The sequence below is a fragment of the Dromiciops gliroides genome, chromosome 5 (assembly GCF_019393635.1).
Source record: "Dromiciops gliroides isolate mDroGli1 chromosome 5, mDroGli1.pri, whole genome shotgun sequence".
In the NCBI taxonomy this organism is placed as follows: domain Eukaryota; kingdom Metazoa; phylum Chordata; class Mammalia; order Microbiotheria; family Microbiotheriidae; genus Dromiciops; species Dromiciops gliroides.
The window spans coordinates 293,589,654-293,614,838 of record NC_057865.1 but is presented as its reverse complement, the minus strand read 5'-3'; the positions used below and the strand labels follow the sequence as shown (position 1 = coordinate 293,614,838).

At 49.8% G+C, this 25,185-nt stretch overlaps 1 protein-coding gene across 1 annotated transcript; it reads left to right on the top strand.

Moving 5' to 3' along the window:
• Positions 1-14,790: 14,790 nt before the first annotated feature.
• LOC122729206 (suppressor of cytokine signaling 1-like) lies at positions 14,791-24,407 on the top strand. Its single transcript, XM_043967933.1, has 3 exons — positions 14,791-15,087; positions 15,529-15,643; positions 23,593-24,407. Exon 3 carries the CDS (start codon positions 23,641-23,643, stop codon positions 24,331-24,333), a length of 693 nt encoding a protein of 230 aa, XP_043823868.1. The 5' UTR covers positions 14,791-15,087; positions 15,529-15,643; positions 23,593-23,640; the 3' UTR covers positions 24,334-24,407.
• Positions 24,408-25,185: the final 778 nt, after the last annotated feature.

The window sequence follows — 25,185 nt, the reverse complement described above, 5'->3', positions numbered from 1 at the left end:
CAGAGAATTGTATGCAGATGGTGTGGCCATAGATTCTGTCTCAAACTTTTCAGTGAGGAGCTGATCCAATTGTCAGCCTCAATCTGCCTCTATCATGCTCCAGTCACCCCTCTTCTGGAGACCTAACAAGGGGTTCCCTAGAGGAGGGAGGCCGCAGGAAGAAAGGATTGCCAATCCGTGCAAATGGCCAGGTCCTTCCTGTCAGCGCGAGGGCTCGGCCATGCTGGGCAGAATGTGGCTGACTCCCTGAGCCACCTGATCCTGGGGGCCCATGGGAGGCAGCTCTCGGTGCCAGGCCAGCCTCCCTAAAGGCTGCCCTGCAGTGCCTTGTTCTGGCCTGAGCAAAGCCAACGTAAACCCTGTCCCACTTGCTTCGTCAGCGCCTTCCCCATCAACCCTGGCTGGTGGGTCAGGAAGCCTCCTGCAGGCCACCAGCTTTGGGATGGGACTCCACGTATGTCCAGGAATCTGAGGAACAATGGTCACCCTCCCTCCAAACTGATCTGAGCCCTGCTCCTCCTATCACAGATGCATGACCCCCACTGATCTGGGTCGCCCAGGGTGTCACCTGGGCTTTGGCTTTGCTGCTGTCTCTGCCTCCTTAGAAAGCCAGGGGCTTCTTTTTTTTTTTTTTACCTCCCTTGTTTATTTTATTTTATGTTTTCAAATGCTATATTCTTTCTTTTACATCATAAAAGTATTTTATTATTTTCTAGTTACATGTAGAGCTAGTTTTCAACATTTAAAAAAAATTTTTTTGTGGGGCAATGAGGGTTGTGACTTGCCCAAGGTCACACAGCTGGTAAGTGTTAAGTGTCTGAGGTCGGATTTGAACTCAGGTCCTCCTGAATCCAAGGCCAGTGCTTTATCCACTGAGCCACCCAGCTGCCCCATAACATTTGTTTTTATAAGATTTCCAGTTTCAAATTTTTCTCCCTTTCTCCCCTCCCTCCCTCCTCCCCAAGACAGCAAGCAATCTGATGTAGGCTATATATGTACAATCACATTAAATATATTTCTGCATTAGTCATGCTGTGAAAGAAGAATCTGAGCAAAAGAGAAAAACCTCAAGAAACAAAACCAAAAAAAATAGAAATAATATGGTTCAATCTGCATCTAGATTCCATAGTTCATTTTTTCTGGATGTGGATGGAGAGCATTTTCCATCATGAGTCCTTTGGAATTATCTTGGATCGTTGCGTTGCTGAGAAGAGTCAAGTCTCTCACAGTTGATCAACACACAATGTTGTTGATACTGTGTACAATGCTCTCCCAGTTCTGCTCATCTCACTCAGCATCAGTTCATGCAAGTCCTTCTAGGTTTCTCTGAAATCCACCTGCTCATCATTTCTTACAGAACAATAGTATTCCATTGCATTCATATAACACAACTTGTTCAGCCATTCCTGAGTTCATGGGCATCCCCTCCATTTCCAATTCCTTGACACCACAAAAAGAGCAGCAATAAATATTTTTGTACATGTGGGTCATTTTCCTTTTTTTTATGATCTCTTTGGGAAAAAGACCTAACAGTGCTATTGCTGGGTCAAAGGGTACGCACAGCTTTATAGCCCTTTGGGTATAGTTCCCAATTGCTCTCTAGAATGCTTAGATCAGTTCACAGCTCCACCAACAATGCATTAGTGTTCCCATTTTCCCACGGCTTCTCCAACATTTATTATTTTTTTTGTCATATTAGCCAATCTGATATATGTGTGTGTACCTCAGAGTTGTTTTCATTTGCATTTTTCTAATCAATAGTGATTTAGAGCATTTTTTTTCATATGGGAACAGATAGCTTCGATTTCTTCATCAGAAAACTGTCCTTTGACCATTTCTCAATTGGGGAATGACTTACATTCTTATAAATTTGATTTAGTTCCTGATATATTTTAGAAATGAGGCCTTTATCAGAAATACTAAGCTAGGGACTAAGCAATCTCAGGCATGTTGGTGTTTCTGACAGGCCCAGGCAGGCAATAAGCCCTCAAGCAAGGAGTCTTCTCTTTTGTTTATTCACTTCATTAGCTGTTCTTCCGGGCTGGGCTCACCGAGCTTTCTGGTCCTATCTCATCCCAGAACCTACTGTGAGTCACACCTCCTCTAGCCACACTACTCACTCCTTTCTCTAGTGCAGGGTCTGCCCCTTGGCCTGGGGGCCTTTAATGCTCCCACACGTTGTGCAGTCCAAAGGCCAGGGACACCCATGCGGAGTAGGCAGGGACCCAACCCTTTGGGCCACTCATTAAACCATCCACTGAGGCGTGGAGGGCTTCCAATCCACACTGGCAGCAGGAGGCCCCGCATGGAGGAAATCCGGGGTCCTCACCTCTCTGCCCATTGAGACCTGCATCTTACCCTCCAGGGGCTTGATTTCTGTTAGCTGGATGTAGTTGCTATGACTAATGAGAAGGCAACCTATTTTTTTTTTTGGGGGGGGGGAAGCAATGAGGATTAAGTGACTTGCCCAAGGTCACACAACTAGTAAGTGTCAAGTGTCTGAGGCCAGATTTGAACTCAGGTCTTCCTGAATCCAGGGCCGGTGCTTTCTCCACTGCGCCACCTAGCTGCTCCCCCCCAACCTATTCTTACTAGAGAGGTGTTTTAGCCACTATACCCTAGCAGAACGAAGTCAAAATGGCTCAGGCAGTCATATTGTATTGTTATTTATTTGGTTAAACATTTCTCTATAATCACAGCTGTCTCAAAGTCTAGACTGGAGGCTAGAAATCTTAATTTCAGCTGGCTCTCCTGGTTAAACATTTCTCAACGACATTTATATTTGACTCAGGCTGCACTTGGGAGTTTTGCAGGCCTGTGCGTTTGAGTTTGACACCTACTGCTGTAGAGTAAGATGTGTGAGTTACCCTTCCATGGGTGGGCCCTGATGCAGAATCTCTATACATACTCACTCTTTTAATAATGATGTGTATATCTGTGAATTTATGACAGGAATGTTCTATTACAAATCTAACTGTGTTTTTTATTCTATCAATACCTTTGTTTTGAACTAATTGTATCCTCTGGCTGACTAGAGAAAGGTAAACATTGGTGGGGGCTCATGAGCTCTTAGGTTGAGTAGTTTCAGAGCCACAGAATACCTTGAACCTGGACTAGCTATTCTGAGGACCCTGCATGTGAGAGGGCAGGTGACACATATCCTAGTTTTCTGAGTATGGGTCCTAATAATGATGAGAACAATAACTCATGCTTTATCATGCTTGAAGGCTTACAAAGAGCTCTCTTCCCAACAAATCTCATGTGAGATTGGTAGTGAAAATGTCATGGTTCCTACTTTGCAGATGGGAAAATGGAGATTGAGAAGGGAAGGACTTGCTCATGCTTAGACATTGTCCTGTCCCCCCTAGACCAAAGATCCCAAAAGGGGGACCTTGTGCCATCCAGACTCCCCTAGTGCCAGGCTAGCTGTCTGTGGGAGCCCTGCTCTCTGGCCACTACTGGCAGAAATGCCAGCCTCGCCGATGGCCAGACTGGCTTCCCCTTTGCAGCACACACACACTCTCTTGTTGTCTCTGTATCTCTCTCTCTCTCTGTTACTTTTTCTCTGTTCCTCTCTCTGTGTCTCTGTTTTTCTCTGTCACTTTTTCTGTCTCTCTGTCTCCATATCTCTCTTTCTTTCTTTGTTTCTTTATGTCCCTGTCCCTGTCTCTGTATCTCTTTCTCTCTGTCTTTGTTTTTCTCTATCTTTTTGTCTCTCTCTGTCTCTGTCTTTCTCTGACTCTGTCTCTCTGTGTTACTCTTTTTCTCTGTCCCTTTTTCTGTATCTCTCTGTGTCTTTCTCCCCAAGAACCCTCCCTCTGTGTGTGTGTGTATGTGTGTGTGTGTGTGTGTGTGTGTGTGTGTGTGTGTGGCATAGGTGTGAACCTTCCTGGTCACCTCTTTGTGGGTGGCCTGTGGGTTCTACTTTCCTGGAAAGAAGCTTAGCTTCATTACTTAGAAGTGACCTGCCTGGGGGAGTTGGGGGGGGAAGAACCCGCCTGCCGCTACCGGTGCATTTAAGGCTTGGAGAAATGTGCCTATGTTCCTCAGAAGAGAACCAGGCCAAGCTGCATGCCTCCCCTTCCCCTCTTGCAGCCTCAGTCTTCTCCTCTCTCAAATGGGGGTGAGGGTGGGGTGGAACCATGACACCTGTAAGGCTTCAAGCCCCTCTATGGTCCTCCTCTATGCATCAGAGGAGCTGAGAGAGTTGGAGCAAATTTGCAAATGAAGCTGGGGTTTGAGGAGAAAGGAGGCCCGAGCTGGAGAGAAATTCAGGGCAAGGGGAGACTAGAGAAAGATGCAGTTTTTAGAAAAGTGAAGAGAATTCGGAAAAGTGCTGAGTGGCTCTACACGCCCCGCCCCCCCCCCCCAGGCTCCCATAGGAGCCTGAGAAAATGCTTTGTGAATTTGCTTTTTGAAAAGGAAGCAGGGTCTTGAATGCACAAGTCAGCAATGTCCCACGTCTTCATGAGGGGGGAGGCTGTGCAGGGGGGACCAGCCAAGGCTTAGAGAGGGGCTTAGCAGCCTGGGCCTCTCTTGGTGTCCTCTGTTCCCTTGGATCCTCCCCTCCCCCAGCCCCTGGGGCCCCCTGAGATGGTCTTTCTAGGAAAGGCAAGCTCACTTTCAATTCTACTGAAGACAGTGCCGTCTACTTCCTACTGCCTGAACTCAGCTCTCTCCCTTCAACCCAGGGGCTGCAGGCAGCACAATGTGTTGGAGAGAGCACAAGGAAACCTCTGAGAGGTGCAGCTTGTGTGACCTTGGGTAAGTCACCTGCAGGCAACCCTAAGACTAGATAAGTTGCAGAGAAAGGTGGTGACCTGCATTGGTAGAAAAAGTTGCCTCACCTGGGAGGGAGTTCCCTAGACCAAAGTTTCTTAAACTGTGGGTTGTGACCCCATGTGGAGTCATGAAAAATATGGCAACAAAAAAGATTATGTATATCTGTTTTATATATTTGTATACCCATGTGGGGTCACATAAAAATTTCTTGGGTGAAAAGGGGTTGAAAGTGGGAAAAGTTTAAGAAGCCCTGCCCTAGACCCCTGAAATCACAAGTCCAGTCCTTCTCCCTAAACTCGAAACATGGAAGCTCACCATGGTGAGAGGGGACAGAGAGGAGAAAGGCCTCCCACTGAGTCTTCTTTACACTAAACTTTGCCATACTTTACACCATCCAATTCCAATTTTCCCAATGCAACATACACATATTAAATTCCTCCTGCATGCAAGTAAGACCCTGTGCCAAATGCTGGGGATTCCCAGAGGAAAAACAACATTATTGACCCCACCAAGGGCTTCTAGGTGCGTGGAAAGGGAGGAGACGGTACCCAGATAACCATAATACAAGTTAGAAAATTATGAACACTTTAGTATGGCAGGAAGGGTCACAGGGGAGAGGCTTCATGGAGCAGTGAGGGGTTTACGTTAATGTTCCTGAGAGAGGCTAGCCTGGGGGTCATGAGAATGAGCTTATGGTCTGTGAGGCCCCCAAGATGTGGCCACTTCCCAGAAGGCGGGAAGGGAAGGGAGGAGATGCTGAGTCTCATGGTTAGTTCCACCTTAGTCCCAGCTTTACCCGCCCCTCCAGATCTCCCTTCTATTCTGACACAGGAGCCCCTCATTTGGTTGTAGCAGGGTGGGGTGGGGGTGTTAAACTCATCCTCCCCTATCCTCCTCCCATGTTCGCCACCACACATGGAAGGGGAAAACAAACAGCAGAATTAAGGGGGAGGGGAGTTACTCCCTTAGGGACATTAGAATTCATGAAGGAGAGAGCCTTCCAACCCCCCACAGCACCATAGTTTTGTGTGACGTTCTAGGTGCCTGTTGCTTCAGCCTGTTGAGATACTTGGGATCCCGACTGACATCCAACATGTGAGCTGTCCTTTCCAATTTTGGAGCATCCCCAAATTCCATGTGCATCCGTCTCGGTCTTCATCCAAGTCAGGGATAAAGATGTCAATGGAACAGGGCCCAGACACGCAGGTCCCTGAGGTACCTCGACATCTGCTGATGCAGGGGTGCAGCCGCTCCAAGGCCCTGGCGGCTGCTGGACCAAAGGATCTGGCTGTCTCTCGGGATGCCGTACCAAGGATGGTGCTCAGGGTCACCTTTGTGTGTGGGGAAGTCATGAAGGTCGAAGCTAGCCTCACACTAGGGTCCCCGGAGGGGGAGCCCTGGGGCCAAGGAGCCCAAAGGCTAGATGTGAGCAGGGGGCTCTCTGTGCCCGCTGGGGCATCTCCAGAGAGAGGGCTGGCAGGGCAGCATAGGTGGGACAGTTTGGAAGTTGGGGCTAGGCAGCATCGGCGAGTGGTCCTGCCTTCTGGGGCCAAGCAGAATGAGCACCCTCTCCCACGGTAATGGCCCTCAGTGGAGTTCCCTGGCCTGGGTCCTCCTCACCCCGAGGGTGGCTCTCAGCTAGCAGGGGATGGAGGTAGAAAGCTGAGTTATCCTGAGGATGGAGGGTCATCTCCTGGCCCAGGGTGCCAGCGTCTGCCTCTGGGCTTGGTTCTAAGGCTAACCCCTTCAGGTTGCAGAGGAGGAAACTGAGGCCCAGAGAGGGAAAGAAACTTAGAAGCCCAGCTGGTAGTGTTTCAACAAGCCCTTGGGGCCCCCACCTCCCTCCCCACTGCAGGAACAGAGGAGGAAACTGAGGCACAGAGGGGGCAGTGACTGGCCCAAGGTCACACTGCTGAGGCCCCCAGCTGGGGCGGGAATGCCAGTCCCTCGGCATAGAACAGCCAGGGAGGGAAGGGGTCTTTTACAATGAGTGGGGGGGCATCCCTTCTTCCCCTCCTGGCATTTCTGCACCTAAACGGTCATCGGGGCTGCAGCTGCAGGGACCCCAATCCGCCATGCGCTCCTCCTCCTGGCGGTCCTCCCAGCGAGGCGCTACCAGTTTATGACCATTTCACAGACCAGGAAACTGAGGCCTGGGTAGCTGAGGTTAGCCGTCATCCGATTAAATACGATAATGATTGGGGGCAGCTAGGTGGCGCAGTGGATAAAGCACCGACCCTGGTTTCAGGAGGACCTGAGTTCAAATGTGACCTCAGACACTTGACACTTACTAGCTGTGTGACCCTGGGCAAGTCACTTAACCCTCATTGCCCCACAAAACATAAACAAACAAACAATGAATACGATAATGATTATCATCAACAATATTGATGATTGACAATAACAAGACCGCCTCCCACTTGTCCGGGACGGCCTCTGGAGCGCGCGCCCGGGAGGGGGCAGGACGTACACCTCGCGGCCACGCGCTCGCCTCGCCCCCTCCGCCCCAGGAGAGCGCACGAGGACGCGTGCGCCGAGAGGAAGGGGGAGGAGCCGGAGGAGAGCAAGAGAGCGCGTGCGTTAGGAAAATGAGGCGAGGCGGGGCGGGGCGGAGCGGGGCGGAGCGGGGCGGGGCGGACACTGGCGGAGAGGCGGTGCCCCGGCGACCGTTTGAAGTTAGCGGCGCTCACGTCCGCGCTCCCGCTCCGGGATTGGCTGGTAGGACTCGGGGGGCGGAGCGCCAGGCTCGCGCGTGCGCGCGGCTGAAGCCGCCCCGATTGATTCCTCCTGTGGTCTCTAAATAAACTAGCTGTGACCTTTACTGGGCAAAGGGTGGGGCTACCTGCAAAGCGCTTCTAGAGAGTAAAGCGCTCTAGGAGTGGCCCCTCTTGTTCGTACAGCGAGGAAAAAGCTCTGGCCCTGGAGGCCGAGGACCCGAGTTCAAATACCGCCTCTGCTGCTCATTACCCGTGGGACCCTGGGCCTCAGTTTCCCCCCTTGTAAAATAAAAGATTGAGGGGCTTATCTGGTCAGAAGCATTTATTGAGCACCCACTATTTGCCAGGCACTCCGCTAATCGAGCGCCTCGAGGATGCTTTGACCTTCCTGGGCCTCAGTTTCCTCCTCTGTAACATGATGGGATTGGCTCCTGAGGTCCCCTTCAGCACCATGACCGACCCCCATCAGAACTGAGCTCTTTGACAGCCGGGACTGGCAGGCTTTGCTAGCTGAACGCGACAGGGCTTTGCACATAGTAAACGCTTAATGCATGCTCCTTACATTCATTCATCCTAGGCCACTTCTCTAGGGGCCTCAGTTTCCCCATCTGTCAAATGGGAGAGTTGGCCCGATGGGCTCTGAGGGCTCTTCCAGCTATCCGTGTCCTCCTGCCTTTTCCCGTAGATGAGCCTCGGCTCTTACATCTGTAAAACTGGGATTTAAACCCTTCCACTGCACCGCCTTCCCTCCCTCCCTCCCAGGGCTGCTGAGAGGGTCTGAGAAAGAGCCCGCAGACCGGGAGGTCTCGGCTCAGAGGTGACAAGGTGTGCTCCAAGTGAGGAGCTGGGCTGTGACCTCTCTGGGCCTCAGTTTCCTTATCTGTCAAAGGAGACCTTCCAGCTTGGGATCTAAGGTCCTACTATCCTTACAAAGTCACCACCGAGCCTCCCACCTCCATGCCTTGCTCAGGTTGTCCCTCATGCCCAGCACGCCCTCTCTGCCTCTTGGAATCGAGATTCAGCGAAGCCCGTCTGGTCCCTTGAACCCTAATCAGAACCGATGCCTGGCTTGCCTCACCGTCACCCACTTGGGGGAGGTGGTGAGAGGATTATCTCTACTGGACGGGATCCAAGGGAAGGGAGGGTGGAGGGGAAGCCGGCGCTTTCAAATTCCTTTCGTTCAGTACTCGGGGCTACTCTCCCAAGACCAGAAGTTGTCGAGACGGTGCCTCTGCCCTGATGAGGGGAGTTCCTTCTGCTGCGGAAACCGCACGGGTCCAGTGCTTATTCCCGTCTAGGAGATCTGTGATGCCCGGCGGACAGGCAAGCACTCAGAGAAGGGATGCATCAGAGGGATGGGGATGGAGAGGAGGATGTCTCAGACGGATGACCAGGGGCGGGTTGGGAATGAAAACAGGTGTTTGTGGCAGAAAGAAAAGAGCCAACGTCAGCCAAGCATCTTCCTCCTCCTCCTCCTCCTCTCCTCCTCCTCTCCTCCTCCTCTTTTCCCCCCCCCTTCCCTCTCCCCCTCCTCCTCTTCCTTTTCCCCCTCCTTTCCCCCCTTCTCCTCCTATATCCCCCTCCTCCCTGAGCTGATGTGCATCCGTAAAGGAGACTTTTCTCACTGGACTTGGGGTTTCCGTTCTGTGAAGCCGAGCTCTGATCCTTGGGACGCGAGGTCGTCTTTATTTCTCTGCTTCCGAACCCTCTGCGAGCCTCCTCGGCCTCCAGCTCAAGTTCTTGGAGGCTGAGACTCCTTGGGGCGCCAGATCCCAGGGGCTCCAGAGGGCTGAGTCAGACCAGGGAAGAGGGGGCGCCAGGCAGCCAGGCCGGCAGTCAGAGGAAGCGGAGCAGGGCAACCAGAGCAGGGACTGAACCGCAGAGTCCCAGTCCCTCTCCAGAAGTCTCCATCTGGATTCGATTCACTTGTTCGCAAGCTCCCTAGAGCTGGTTTGAACGAGCCTAGAAAAAACACCACACACAAGTCCCCAAAGCAACCCCCAAACCGCCTTCTCCTCCTCCCGTGGGACAAGCTCGCGGGCTCCTGGCCCCGCCTGGGCTAGCTGAGGAGGTGAAGAATGCAGTCACGTCAATCTTCAGTGGACATTGGCGAGGTTTCGGGATTCCAGGAGGCACCCGGAATGTTGGTGCTCGTGAGTAGTGAGCGGCTGGGTTTGGGGGTAGACGCCGGGTTCGGGGAGAGGGGGCGGCAGCGTGCGCCCTTGCAGCCACAGCTGGGAGCAATCCACCGGGAAGGCGGACCCACCCTTGCCTGACCTGCCCTAACTCAGTCCTTGAACGAGCCTCCCGTTTCCTAGCCCTAAGAAAGGCTGGGACTGTCCAGTCCCCCTTGAGTCTTTAAAGTTGCCAGATCCACGTTTTGGTCTTTCTGTGGCCAGGCAGGATGGTGTATTGGGAAGCGTGCCGGACCTGCCGCTTGAAGCCCTTCCTAACTCTGCCACCTCCCAGCTGTGTGACCACCTGCAAATTATTAAACCTTCCTCAGTTTTCTCATCTTTAAAATGGTCATGTCGGTCCTTGAAGCAACTGACCTCAAAAGGTGGTTGTGAAAACTGCTTTGTCAAACCTTAAAGTTTCATATAACAGTAAGCCCTTGCTTTGTTCAGCTGGAGCAACTTTGAAATGAAAAAGAAAAAAAAAAGAAGCTATGTTCTGTGGGGAGAGGAAATGGTGGTCTTAGCCTTTCCAGGTAATGTCTCAGCACCAGCTAAGATACCTGTGGCTGGCTTGGCAGGATTTCCAGGTCTCTGGGATGTTGGCCCTCAGGGTATTTTGCTTCATAGACTGCCCTTGTGGGTCCTGAGACCCTGAGGATCACCTAGCCGTTTCTTCCATATAGAAAAAAAAAATTTCATGGCGTTTGTATTTGGCAAATAACAATGCTCAGAACCACTGGTCCTTTCCTTGGAAGTTGGTGTGTCTTCAAGGGGCACCTATGCCATTCTGATGGGTGGGTGTCCTGGTAAACTGATAAAAGAGACTGGATGGAAGGGGAGGCTGGGCTCACCATTGTTCTTCTTCTTCTTTTTTTTGGTGAGGCAATTGGGGTTGTGACTTGCTCAGGGTCACACAGCTAGTGTTAAGTGTCTGAGGTCGGATTTGAACTCAGGTCCTCCTGAATCCAGGGCCGGTGCTCTATCCACTGCGCCACCTAGCTGCCCCCTCACCATTGTTCTTACAACTTCTCTAACCCAAATCCTTCCTGTTGCAGTTTAAGGGTGTAATTTGGCATTTGTGAAAATGGAGACTGGTTTCTCACCATCTCCTGCAATTTGGATATGGGGCTTCTTAAAGAGGGTTAGCCAGGTGGGCTGCTCTTCTCTCCACCTTGCGGAATGATTCTAGAAACATTAGCCTGGCTCTGGAGGTCCCCTGTGACAGCCTCCCTTTGGGGGCTGAGGGAGGATGATTAGTTTTGTTCCTTTTTCAAATTCTCTCTTTTTTTCAGTCCCAGAACCCAGAACTCGGGTCTAGTGATCTTCACATGGGAAGAAGAGCTATCTTTTTCTCCTAAATGCAATCTGGATAAATCCGCTGCCCTTTCCCTTGGATGCAGTGGGGACAGCTCCCACTGGTTTGGGGGAAGGGAGTTTCATCCAAGCTGATGAACCCCCCAGTAAGAACGTAAATAAATTGGCTATTATTTAAGATTCTGCTTCCCAGAATTCTTTGCAGGCTGGCCAATTTCTTCAGTTTGAAACAAATCTTGAATTTCCTCTGTTGGAGTTTGGCTGGGATAATGAGCTAAGCATCCTTAGCCTTCTGGAAAGGCCTGTAGGTTTTGTGGAGAGGACGCAGTGGGTCAGAAACTTGGTCTTGTTTTACTCTCCCTGCCCCGCCCCCCCCATCACTCCCATGTCAGTTCAGCATGACTTAATAGCTCAATACTGATTCATAAGAAAATCCACCACCTACACTGTCCCCAGACCTGCTTTCTTCAGCTCTTTGCCTTTTCCTTTGGGCTTATCTGATGTGATGGGTTGGGTGCCATCTCCAGAGCAGAGTCTAGTCTTTCACTGCTTCCCCCAGGTAAAGTTCCAGAAGGAGAGATTCATTGGAAATGAGGATGTGAAAAAGCAAGGTATTTAAGCTAGTTCATATTGTGGCACTAGGATTGCAGGTTTTCAGGTAACTCTAGGATCCTGAAGTTGTAAGTCCCCTTAGAATTCATCTGGCCCAACCACTTGTCCACTTGATGAATCTTTTCTGCAGCAGTCTCTGCTTGAACACTGCCAGTGATAGGGAACTCACTACCTTACAAGGTAGTCCTCCTTATTTTGGGACTTTAATTATTTTATTGAATTTCATTCTATAAGTCACCTATGGAGGTTATTGTAACATTTCTAATGTGCTTTCACGTTCTCAAGTTGTGCCAGACAGGATCACTTTTTTTCCCCTTTGAAAAAGACCATTTATTTGTGTCTGTAGTATGAAAAAGTCCAAACTGGGAGGGAAGAGCAAATACTCCCTTTAAAATGGTTTTTACAGTTGTGGTTGCCAATTACTTTGAGATAGCGGAGCCCTAATCATTCTAACACTGAAAATGTCGAAGCCAAGAAAACCGAGTGGGTGAGCCCCTCCTAAGTGCCTATGAATTCCGAGTGTGACCCAAAGGGGCAGGAATTCTCCTTCTTTCCTTTGGCTGTGCTTCAAGGGCTCCCCTCAATGATTTCCTTCAAGCCTCGGTGAAGATATGAGACCATTTCCTGTTTCTTCTTTCCAGCACCATCATCTGCTGCTTCTGCAGCTCTCCTGTAGATAGTGGGGTCATGGGAGGAAAGGCCGTGGTGGCAGGAACCAGAGTGAGATCGCTCTGCTATTGATGGCGATTTTCAATTTGACAGCATGAGATCCTTCTCCAGAAATGGCCTGGAAATCCAGTGCCGGGAGGGTGGAGGGAGAATGCTCGTGGTTCTGAGAAGATGAGCTGTGAATCGAGAAATCAATCAATGAGGTTTCTTCGGCATGCTAGAGCCTCTGCCTGGCTGAGTGCCCAGCCTGCTGTTTCAGCCTGAAACAGAAAGCCTTGCTCTGGCTCAGGAGTGAGGACACCTGGGTCCTGGACCTGTTCTGACACCCCCACTCTGAACATCCTCATCTTTAAAATGAGAGGGCTGGACTGTGGCAGGGGCTCATTCCCTTTTGTGTGTGTGATGGCAGTCTGGAAACCCGGGCACCCCTTCTCATAAAGCATAAAGTAAAATACATAGGAACCCCCAAAAGTCTCAATTCACTTTTCAGCCATTCAAGTTTGAGAGAGCTTTATTGTTAGAGCTTTAATATTGCTAAATATTACTCGAACGTTACTTAATAGTAAAGCTTTAATAGTTTGAAACTGCACTAAGACTTTTGGGACACCCTGTACTGAAATAAAAGATATGATTTTTGTCCTACCCAAGTTCACTGACCCCCTGAAACCTATTCCCGGACTCCTGGACCCCCAGGAATAGGTATTTCTAATTTCTTTTTCATGGATGATTTTGCTAACATAAAAGGCCCTCTCCATGCCATCATTTCTCACACAAATCATAGTTACAGGTCCGGCCACCTAGCCCTCTAGAGAGGTGCCTGGGGCACTGAGAAGTGGTCACTGGTCCAAGGTCACACAGCCAGGATATATGTCTGAGGCTGGGACTCCAATCCAAGTCGTCCTGGCAGATCTAACCACTTTGCTACCCTGCCTCTCATCAGGGTCGTACCTTAGCTTATCTCTTCATGGCTTCTTGGGGTGATATAGCTCACATTTCACAAGCAGACAAGTTTTGATTGTAAACCGTTTTGTTTCCAGGCTTTTTCGGGGTGGGGTGGCATTACTATGGACCTACTGCATGCCAGGCAGGCTCTGTGCTAAACAAATATTATCAAATAGCACAAATGTTACAAATATTAGGTCATTGGATATTTAAATTTGAAATATTGACATGGTAGGGTTTTTATTTAAATAATACATGAATTTAAACCCTACATAAATGAATAAAACTAGATGAAAACCCTATTACCTGTGTGTTTTACAAATACAGGAACACTAGAAAGAGCATCGTGTTGGAGAGGAAGTCGAGATGTGGTCCTTGTTCTGGCTGTGGCTTTGGGGACTTGTTCAGTTTCTCTCAGCCTCAAGTTTCCTGGCCCATTAAATGAAGGAGGGGGCGATAGATGATGCCAGGCCCCCTCTAGCCCGGAAATTCCAAAGCATCCACTCGATGAAAGCCCTAAAGAGGCTCGATAAAATGGCTGTCCTGTGCCCCTCAGGGGAGGTGTGTCCATTTCAAAATAGCCATTCCTTACTCCGGGCCAGCAGCTTTCTGCAGGAGTAAGTCATGGTGAGCGTTGCTTTTGGGGTGCTGGCCATCCAGTGAAGGGGCGTTCTGGGTGAAGAGGGGCATGCGGCAAATTGCTTTGTGGGTGATGTTAGTGGGATCAGGCTACGGAGCGGGGGTGGTCTGGGGTGGCTGGGCTTATGCCTCTTGGATGTGAGAAATCACATGCCTGTCATTTGCTTTTCTCTTTGATCCTCATTAACATTTCATCTCAATTTTATTTTTTTTTGGGGGGGTGCAGGGCAATGAGGGTTAAATGACTTGCCCAGGGTCACACAGGTAGTGTGTGTCGAGTGTCTGAGGTTGGATTTGAACTCAGGTCCTCCTGAATCCAGGGCTGGTGCTTTATCCACTGCGCCACCTAGCTGCCCCCATCATCATTAACATTTGAGCTCTGAAATACCTAAAAATGATTTCTTATCCAGATGCCAGATTACATTACAGGGTCTCAATAGGCCTTGAAGGCAAAGGTCATACAGGTGTGTCTATTTCTCTATTTCTAGAGACACTCAGACTTGTATGAAGATGGATTGGTTGTTGTTTGAATGGAGGGCAGGGACTATCTTTGCCCTCGTGTGCACTCTCTGTTCTTGTCTCTGGCACACACACAGTAGGTGCTAATTGATTTAACCTACTTGGCTTGTTTTTCCAAAACCATTTTCAGGCCAGCCAGTTTTTGTAATGGCAAAGAAACTTGGACAGGACAATTAGACAGACCTCACTAGCTTTACACCATATGTCCTAGACAGATTATGAAATGTATGTTCATCTACGTAGATATACATCTCACCTTGGGAGACTTGAATAATTATTCTCCACCAAGTTCATTAATTAATTTTGCTCTCCCGTTAAGATGCCTACGAGCCAAACTTGGGAAGCAGAAAGCCAGGGATCTCTGTTCCCGGGAGAGGGGGTTCGATTTGTTCACATTTTCCTTTCTTTTGGTGGAAAGATGAAAATGTCTCGGTGTACTTCACAGGAAGTGAGTGCTTGATAGAGCTGAGCAGGCTAGCTGCATGTTTCCAAGAACTGTTCTCAAGATATTTTGGTAACACACATTCTCTCTCACCTCCCCCTTTCACTCGTCCCTGGTGCTGTGCTTTCTTCCTCTCACGGACACATACGCAGTCAATACAAACAGAAGCAAATGAGGCATGCTCGCTTCTTCTTCAGCAGGGGAAGGGAAGCAGGAGCTTAAATCCAGCCGCCGCGTTCTCAGTCTAGGACTGGAGCCTGTGGTTCTGGGCAAGGTAGGATGATGGCCGGGTCATTGGCCCAGCTGATCCCCAGGTCCAAACAGCTCCTGTACCAAGTGATCTCGCTGGGTGGAAAGAGACTCATCTCTAACTCAGGCAGCTCATTTTGACATGGGTCTTCTGGTGGCAGACTGAGCTCAGCAGGGCTCTGCCCGAGCTCTTTCCTCCCTTGTCCCCTTGGCGAAGGGTATTGGCATAGGTGTGGGGGTCCTCCTAGTCTTCATCAGGCTGCTCTGTTCTAGGCACTTGGGGAGATGCAAAAGGAGCAGAGGCCTAGGATCAGTCTTCTCTCCCAAGGAGACAGACAGCATGCTCTCCCTGGTGTGCTAAGGATCAATGAATTCATCTTGAGCCTTGGAATTTCTAATTGGAAAGGGCTTTCAGAAATCATTTTCTACACCTGAGTGAATCTCTTCTGTTGTCTTTAACCTGCAGGAATGAAGCCTGCTAGGATGGAGATGGAGGACACTTGAGCTCTCTCTCAGCCAGGGGAAGGAAATGCCGGAGGGGTCTGAAAGTGGCCTTTCCTCAGAGGGGGCGGCGCCCGAAGGTAATTCACCTTGGGAGGATGCACTCTGAGACCATGTCTGCTTGGGAGGGGAGGGGCAGTGTGACAGCTGGAGAGGAGACTTGGGCCAGTGATCCCTCCTGTGGGGAGCTGCCTGGTAGGGAGTAGCAGGAACAAGGACGACCTTGTGGCAGCACTTTCTAAGGCTAGCTCTTTATTTGCTTGGGCCTGAAGTCAGGGAGCCCTGAGCTTAAATCCGGCCTCAGACATTTACTAAGCATTTGACCCTTGGAGAGTCACTTTGCCACCGTCTGCCTCACGTTCCTCATCTGTCAAATGGGTCTAAGGACGGTATCTACCTCCCAGGGCTGTTGTGAGGTTCCATCAAGATGACTCCAAAGGCCTTTGCAAACCTTGAGGTGCTGTTGGAATGCCAGCTATCATTAGCACCAGATTCAACATGTGTTTGACAGCAGGTGGGGGGAGAGAAGACCAGACGTACATGCAGGTCAGGCCGGCTCCTGGGGACGGTCTTTCCCCTTGGCCTTCTTTAAGGGGCCCCGTGGCTTGGCATTGCTTTGTGTCACCCCCAGGGTCCAGGCAGGTGCTTCCTGCACACAGCAGGCGCTTACTGCATGCTTTTGGTATCATGCAATATTTCCTGTGGAAGTCATTATTTTAAAAAGCTGCTGAGCACTTGCTGTATACACAGCGGCCTCTGAGGATTTCCTGGGATTGAAGAGAGGGGCAGGGGCAAGGCTTCCCATGAACAGAAGTGTCTTGGTTGGTTCTGTGTGTGTGGAGGAGAGGATGCTAGGCTGGGAGGCCCAGATCCAAGGCCTGTTGGTGCTTAGAGAAATCACTGAATTCTCGAAATTCGGCTTTCTCCTCTATAAGATAGACACAATAATAATGTCCATGCTCACTCAGCCACTGTGTCTCAGGGACTAGACTTGAACCCAGGTCTTCCTTGGCCCCCACGATCTCTCAAGCTCATCTTACGAAGTAGGTATTTATTGAATTACTGGTGTGTCCCTACCACTGTCCTAGGCACACTGGGGGAGACAAAAACACAGGACAAAATAGTGGTGCTCCATGGGTATCTACAGGAAGGAAAGAGGCCTGCTCAAGAGTCAGGAGGTTTGATTTACCCTCTTATAGCTCCCTTGGTGGCTCAATGGATAGAACACTGCAAATTGGAAGCTCTGAGTTCAAATCCAGCCTTACTACCTAGGTAACTTACTTATTAGCTAGGTACTTACTAGCTAGGTAGCCTTGGGCAAGTCACTTGCCTGCCACTGCCTGCCTCAGTTCCCTCATCTGTAAAAAGAGGATAATAACAGCACCTACCTCCCAGACTTGTTGTGAGGCTCAAATGAGATAACATTTGTAGAAAGCACTTAGAAAGCCTTAAAGCTCTCTAAAAATGCCAGCTCTTGCTCTGATAGATTCCAAATTAAACCATATGTGTTCATGTGCTAGATGGGGGTGTTATGTGGGGGCTTCTTTTTTGTCAGGGGGAGGGAGGGACCCAGCAGTCCCTGTGGCTCTCAGAGTCTGTGATTCTGGGCATGTTCTCCCAAGCCTGCAGCCCTACCCCAAGCTTTGGTGCCTGCTCATCTTCCTCTTGCCCATTAATGCCAGTAAGGTGCTGTGGCCATTTCAGACTGAGGCAATGTGTGATGAAGAGCCAAGGAGAAGCTTCTGTTGTACTGGGGGTTCTAGCTGCTTGTAGGGACACGGAAGAGGCCTCAAACCTGCTCTGTTGATATGTTTGGGCATCTCACACACGGTACTCTGAGTTGGATACAAACACATTTTTGGGGGGGTCTGGAGGACTGGGGATATGGGAGGATTCTCTTAAAACATGGAATTTGGGCCTGGATGCTATTCCAGGTCCCTTCAAAGTCTAAGTTCTAGGATCCTGGGATCAATGGTTTCCGGTGACTTCTGATCAAAGATCTGGGGAGTCTTTCATTTTTTACCTTTATACTTTTTTTGTGGGAGACATGAATTTATTCCAGGGGAAGGAGAGACAGAGTTGACTGATCCAGGCCTATTTGCTGTGGGTTCTTTGTGGCCCTGGATGGGGAAGAAGCAGCATCACTATAGGTGACACTCATATTGCAAGAAGGAATTGCTCTCCCCGTCTTGCGATATGGTTGGACTGGAGGAGTTCTGAGGGCATTTCCAGTTCCAGGATTATCTCATCGTTGGAGGCTACTTTCTTGTCATGACCTGTTCATGTCACCAGCATCACTTCGAAGCAGTTCTGTTTTGAGTGGTGGCAGCCCCAAAGCAAGGGCCGCCCCTGCCTCCCTCCCTCCCCAGCCATGACTGGGCTTCCCCACACCTCAGGGTTGAGGCACCCATTGGCAGAGGGGGTGGGAAAGAAATCGGGTACTTCCCCAGCTGTTCCTCTCCAGTGGCTCTAGAGAAGGTTTCAGATTCCAGAGAACGTCAAACTCTCCCCTTTCATGCATAACAAATTGAGAAGAAAATCACTTTAGGTGAAATGCATATTAAGAAGACCAGGCGGGGCAGCTAGGTGGCGCAGTGGATAAAACACCGGCCCTGGATTCAGGAGTACCTGAGTTCAAATCCGGCCTCAGACACTTGACACTTACTAGCTGTGTGACCCTGGGCAAGTCACTTAACCCCCATTGCCCTGCAAAAAAAAAGAAGAAGAAGAAGACCAGGCTAAGCCTTCCAAGGATCAACAAGACCAGGACTTTGATGCCTGTGTTATGCTATCATGGACTTGCAAGTATAGTGGTACTTGAGTTTCCTTCCTGACCTATACCATGACCCTGGGGCTCTCAGGATCATCCATAAGACTCTTGTCAAATTAAAATACAATTGAAAGAGCACTGGGCTTGGAATCAGAAGACCTGGGTTCAAATCCTGGCTGTGAAACTCATTACCTGTTGGCCAGTGATGTCACCTTTCTGAGCCTCAGTTTTCTCATCTATAAACTGGAAATACTAATACCTGGATTACCTCCTGCACAGGGTTATTATGATGAAAAAGTCAAGAAGACCTGAGTTCAAAACTGACCTCAGATGCTTGCTGTGTAGCCCTGGGTAAGTCACTAAACCTGTCTGCCTCAGTTTCCTCAACTATAAAATGGGAATAATAATAGCACCTACCTTGTAGGAGTGTTGTAAGGATCAAATGAGATGATATTTATAAAGTGCTTTGCAGACCTTGAAACTCTACGTCAATGCTATTATTGTTGTTGTTATTATCATCATTCTTTTTCTTCAGGGTCAGGGCTCTGAAGCCAGGGGACTTTAGTTTGAACCCCAGCTCCACCACTTACTCCCCATGTTACTTTGGATGAGAATCATCTGTGAAATGAGGGGGTTGGCCCTCTGAGGTCCCAGCCTGAGATCCAGGATTCCAAGTCATTTCCGCCCCCAGTGCCTCAGTTTCTCTATCTGTGGACTAGATGGCCTCTAAGATCCCTCTCAACTCTCTGGAATATTCAGCCAGAGCTTTCCTTGACAAGGATCTCCGTGTGTTATCTCTCTGCGTTCGGTTTGCTGACAACATCTCTTCTCCCCTCTCCCCTCATCACCTCACCATCAGATGAGGTGGGCATTTGTTTGAAATCTGGAAGGTGTCCGGTGATTCTGCTGGGATAATCTAAAGTGCTAAGCCTCTGGGGGTGGGAATGGCATCCAGAGGAACAGATGTGATCTACAAGAAGGCAGGAGTTTAAAAAGGGCGTCTGACTGTGTGGCTTTGTGGGTGGGGTCATAGAGCAGCAGGGGCTCTCCAGGTCAGTTTCCTGTAGAGCTAACTCATAGGGAACATTCCTTATTACCAATTCTGCAAACCAATCTCATTTGACCAAGTTCTATAATGTTTGGTAAGATAATCTTTTCATGTTAATTTTGTCTAAAGTCTAGGGGCTTCGTGTATAGTGGATAGAACTGTGGATTTGGGGTTAGGAGACCTGAGTTCAAATCCCAGCTCTGACACTAGCAAGTTCCATAATGCTGGGCAAATCATCTAAACTCTGAGCCTCAGTTTCCCCGTCTGTTAAGCAAGGGGCATAAATGATACTTGACCCGCCTGCCATACAGAATTGCTATAGATTAAGCTGTTTGTAAAGTGCTTATATAAATGTGAGTTATTAACATGAGTATTAATTATCATAATGTTTTATGTTCCTGGCATCTCTTTTGAGAGTCACCTGATTCGGGTCACCCTCACCCTAGGCATCAGTTTTACTGGTCCCTATCTCAGCTTCTTGTCATCATTGCCTACATCCCCTTGGTTTTCTCCAAAGGAGACATGGTCCCAAGTATGTAAGCCATGGAGTTTCACGTGGTGTTGGACTTTGGGTCATTGTCCCCATTAACCCTGTTGGTCCCACACAAAGCTGACCTAGGCTCTTCGGGGAGGGTTTCCAGTGGTGTTTTGTCCCAAGCTACCTGGGGAAATAGTATGATCTTGAGCCCCAGGTTTTGAGAAATGATTGGCCCTGTCCCCAGACCCTGAATGGCCATTCCAGTATTGTTGCTGTGGGTGGTAATGCCCCGTCCTTGGCCTGTTCTGGATTGGGTGAATCGTAATCCCCTTGGTATGAGCCTGGGGGGTTGTGGGTCTTTTCTTGTTCCCTAGTTCAGTAATGTTGATGTGACTGTTGTGGTCCTTGGCACACAAGTGATTAGGAGTCTAGAGAAAGAAGAGACATAACCCCCCCTCCACCCCTGGGGGCGGCAGCTTCTAGCCTGGTTAGGACAAAGACAGCTATTAGGGATGATGCTGTTAGGACAGGTGGGACCCAGGTCTCCCCAGGCTGTTTCACACTCTGCAGCCTCCTGAGCTTAGAGGGTTTGTGTTCATGGTATGTGCGTGGTCACGTGTGTGCGTGGGCTTAGATTTGAAAGCCCTGCTAATCATCGCAGCAGGCAAGATTTCGTGTTGCCAGTGACAATAGGCACCGATGTTATGCCCCGAATGCCAAATGAATAAGGCCCAGGAAAGAGCTCTCATTAACCCTCCGGGCATCTCTGCCCCATGTCTCATAACCAGGTCAGGCTCAGAGAATTGGAAGTTAGATAGGATGTGGGTCAGGCCCAGAACCCACAGAACTCCCAGCATTTCAAGACTTGGGCCTTAGAAGTTACCCAATCTGACCCCCTCATTGTACACATGTGGAAATGGAGTCTCAGAAAGACTTCCCCAGGGTCACAGCTCATAAGGCAGAATCTGAACCCATTTCTTCCTGACTCCAAGTCTGACTGGACTCACTACACCACGCTGGATGTAGGGAGGTCTGGGCTGAGCTGGTCTTAGGGTGGCTACCACCCCCTGAATCATCCTACTTTTCTGAAGAAGTGATGAATCCACTAGGCAGACAGGAGGCTGAGTGAGGTTAGGAAGCTGGGAAAATCCCTGGCTAGCTATACTAGCTCTCTTACAATCCCAGGAAGATACCACTGTTCTAAACTTGTTCTAAGAAGCCCTTATGACTTAGAAACACAAAAATGAGGGGCAAATGTAAGAAACCTGGTGTCTAAGAACTGGGTGTCCCACCCCCTCAGTAGCATCCTATTCTAAATATTTCTAGCTAAAAGGATAAATGGGTTGATATATTTCTATTTTGTGTATATATTTATATTTTATTTTATTCATTTATATGTTTCTACAGTCTTAATGAACACATTTCTCTTTGATAAGAATAATTAGCATTCCATAAGAATTAGAAAATCTAAATTGTTAGTAGACTCTTTTAGAAGCAGCTAGGGGGCGCAGCGGAACTAGGCCAAGGTAGACCAGTTCAAATCCAACCTCAGACTAGCTGGGTGACCCTGGGCAAGTCACTTGACTGCTTTTGCCTCAGTTTCCTTATCTGAACTTTGGGAATGATAATAGTGGTACCTATCTCACAGGATTGTTGTATCAAAAGAATAATATATAAAGCCTTAAAGCACTCTATCAATGCCAGCCATCATTAACATTATTGTAGTGTAAAATCTCATGAGGTTATTGAAAAAGTTATTGAAAAAGTCAGTGCCAGGGCAGCTAGGTGGTGCAGTGAATAAAGCACTGGCCCTGGATGCAGGAGGACCTGAGTTCAAATCCGGCCTCAGGCACTTGACACTTACTAGCTATGTGACCTTGGGCAAATCACTTAACCCTCATTGCCCGGCCCAAAAAACAAAAGTCAGTGCAGGTCCTAGAAGTGATGAACTTACCCTCAGGGAGAGCCAATCTCAAAGGCACCAGGGCTCTCAGTTCAGAGACACTGGCTATTGGCACAATCTGCCTAAATTTGTCCCTGTGGATGGCAGCTATTGACTGTCCATGAGGATGGGGAGAAAGCATCCACTTCCAAGGAGAAGCGATTCCGCACCATTTCAGCTAGATCCATACTTGTTGTCAATAGCAGGTGGAGGAAACAGTTTAGTGACTGAAATCCACAAAAGAAGTCAGTCCCTTAATCCCTTTTACAGTATTTATTCTTTTGGATAGACATTTTCAACAACCAGATCCCAACTAGCAAATGAAAAAGGAATCCAAGGCAGCCACACAGTTCTTGCCAAAGCTACCCAGTGTCCTGTGGCTTTGTGAGTCAGCCTGTGACTCTTCAGAAGCTTCATTGGCAAAGGTATGAGTTAAAAGTGAAGAAGAAGAAGATGTGCCTAGACCATCACTAATGCAGTTTGCTTAGAATATCTTTTTTTTTTCATGACCACCGATTTCTGCTGGCAAGTGCCGTCCTTGAAGTAAAGCAGGGCTTCTTCCCTGTATCTCGCCCCAGGGGCATTTTGATGAAGCCTAGGGAGCCCTTCTCACAATAATGATTTTGAATAATTGAAGGAAATGCAGAATTTCAATTAGAGGTTAGTGACAATATAGATGTGGTTTATTTTCCCATCCAAGTTCACAGAGCCCTAGACATCTAACCCTGGACCCCTTGAAAGTTAAGAGCTTCTGAATTGAGCCTTAGTGTACCTGTCAGAGCCCGGTCTGTGAATAGCAGGCAGACATAATTGTTTTCAGCTAGCATGCTGTGGCTCACTTGGTCACTGGACACATGCTGGAAGGGTCCTGGGCCTGGCATCTGAAATAATTTATAGCTTTCACTTGTCAAACGAGCAAGGGAAACCAAATTGTTTTCAAGAAGCATAACTGTATAACATGGGGCAGAGGAAGCTACTAAGAAATAGAGAGACCTACCTATTTACTGCTTTCATTTTATCTTGTTTTAATTGGAAGTGGGTTGTTTTTTTTAAGCCAGCCTTGGTGGGGTTCCACTAATGTAGCACCTAGGGAAACCTGGGCTTTTGTGTCTTTCTGGGGAATAAACACATTACTTTAAAAACAATTTGTTGGAAGCATTCACCTCCAATTCTCCATTAAATTCCAGAGGCTGTCAGTCACCGTGAGTGCCTCTTTGAGGCTCCTGAGCGGGTGATTTTGTTTAGAAGGGCTTGGTACATTAGCTTGACATGTAATTGAAGACTGTGGTGGTGGCAAAAAAATGAGGTCCTGGGTCCAATTTTATTCTGAACTACTGAGGAATAAAAATGGGCGGGCAGCATTTGTAGCACGTTTCCCCTGTTTGGGCACTTGATTCTTTGGACTGTTAAAAATATTGTGTTTTTTCAGACTTTTCACTAATTCAGCCCTAGTTCCAGTTGGTGTGGCTGCCCTGTGTATTACATATAAGAATCTCATGGGGGAGCCGAGCCTTCTCCACTTGCAATCTCAGTGGCCTGTGTTTGACGGGCCACATCCTTCATGGCTCCCCAAGGGTCCAGGATTTCTTTCCTCAGGGTGGCTGTACCCTCCACTAAGAACGATGGGGAAGCTCCCTGTGTCTTAGGGGTAGGCTGGTTCTTGTCTCCTTGGGCTCTGGTGGGCTTGCCTCTTAGCCTGTGCCACCTCCCCCCACATCTAACTCAACGGGAGCCTGGCACGCCTTTGGTGTCCCCACTGAGACAAGTCTCTCTGTTTCCTCTCCTCCGCAGGTCTGATGTAAGGCAGCTAAGGATGCTTCTTTCTTGGCCTCATGGGCCATGTGGGAGCCGGTCGGAGGGAGGGCCGGTGGAGCAGCGCATGGAGGACCTGAGAGCCCTTCTCCCTCGCAGAGGCCGCCGGCGCCTCCCTTCGTCCCAGCTCGGTCCAGCCTGCCCACCCACTATCGGGCCTTCCGCAACCACGAATGGGAGGTAGTGGAGCGCTCTCTCAGCGTCCTGCAAGGCAGCGACTTCTACTGGGGCCCTTTGTCGGTGGGCGAGGCCCACGCCCGGCTCCAGAGGGAGCCCGTGGGCACCTACCTGCTGCGGGACAGTGCCCAGGGGGACTGCCTGTTCAGCCTGAGCGTCAAGATGCCGTCGGGGCCGGTCAGCCTGCGCATCGCCTTCCAGAAGGGCTACTTCTGGCTGAAGCATTTGTTTTCTGACTGCGTCGTGAGGCTGCTCGACATGGTGGTGGAGGCCACTCAGAGCGACTGCCTGTACTGTAAGGAAGGCCTCCCCTTGGTCTTCTCCACCCCCTTACGGAGGAGCCGAGGCTGCGCCCGCTGGCAGGAGTTATGCCCACAAAGCTTGGACGCTTGCGGGGCGGCTGGCCCCAGGACAGAACACCGAGCAGAGGCTGCGGAGGGGGAGGAGGACGCCGTCGGCCCCTCTCAGCCTTGGCAGGAAGAGGACCAGCTGCCCCGCCACGACTCACCCTCCTCTCTGCCACCAGCCAAAGTGGGCTTCTGAGGCAGCTTCTCTTGACAGTTTCAGCTATGCCCGGGGCCCCAGCCTCCGTGCTCCCCCCATAGGGATGGACTAAGTCCTCGGTGGCAGGGGGTGGGTGGGAAGAAGGCTCTGGGTTACTGCTGAATAAGCCATCCCAAGCCTACATTCCCGTGCCGCGGGGCGGGGCGGGGCGGGGTGGGGGCTATTGTCCCGTCCTCACTCCTCAACCAATCCCCTTCCTTTCATCCTTCCAGCTTTAGAGGAGGGGATGAGCCACATTAGAGCCAGACTTCAGCTTGTTCTAGCACAGTCTTCTATTAGAGAAGAGGCAGGGGAGAAGTAATGAGGAGCCACAGAGCGCTTCCCTCTCCCAGCCAAAGGCAGCCCCCTACGTGCCCCCTTTCCCCTAATGGAGACACTTTGCTCCATCCCAGTAGCAAAGCCAGGGTGGGACCAGACACGAGTAGGGGAGGGGGGAGGGCGTCGGCTCAGACTTGTATTCCTAATGAGCCGCTGGGCTGGGTAGCGACCCAAGACCTTCGCCACTGGCTTGTGAAGCAAATCAAAGGAATGGAAAGGCGCAGATCAATGTCCTTCCTATACATGGAATGCCCAAAGTGTTTATCTAGCACCTTTACTTTCAGAGTGCTTGGAAATCACTTAGCACACCTAACGACACCGCCCCCCGGCCCCCCAGGGTAAGGAGACAGGCCAGAGAGACCAAGCAACCCTCCTCGCAGAGATCCGTGCCAGCGAGCGGCCCAGGGCACGGAGCTCCTGAATAAGCAGAGTTCCTTCAATGGCCCCTTGCAGCCGCCATGATGCCTTTTGCTGTTGTTCTAGTCCGGGATGGGGGACGGGTGTGTGCTTCAG

Excerpts from the sequence above, each read along its gene's own strand:
- LOC122729206 (XM_043967933.1), top strand. The coding sequence starts at position 23,641 with ATGTGGGAGCCGGTCGGAGGGAGGGCCGGTGGAGCAGCGCATGGAGGA.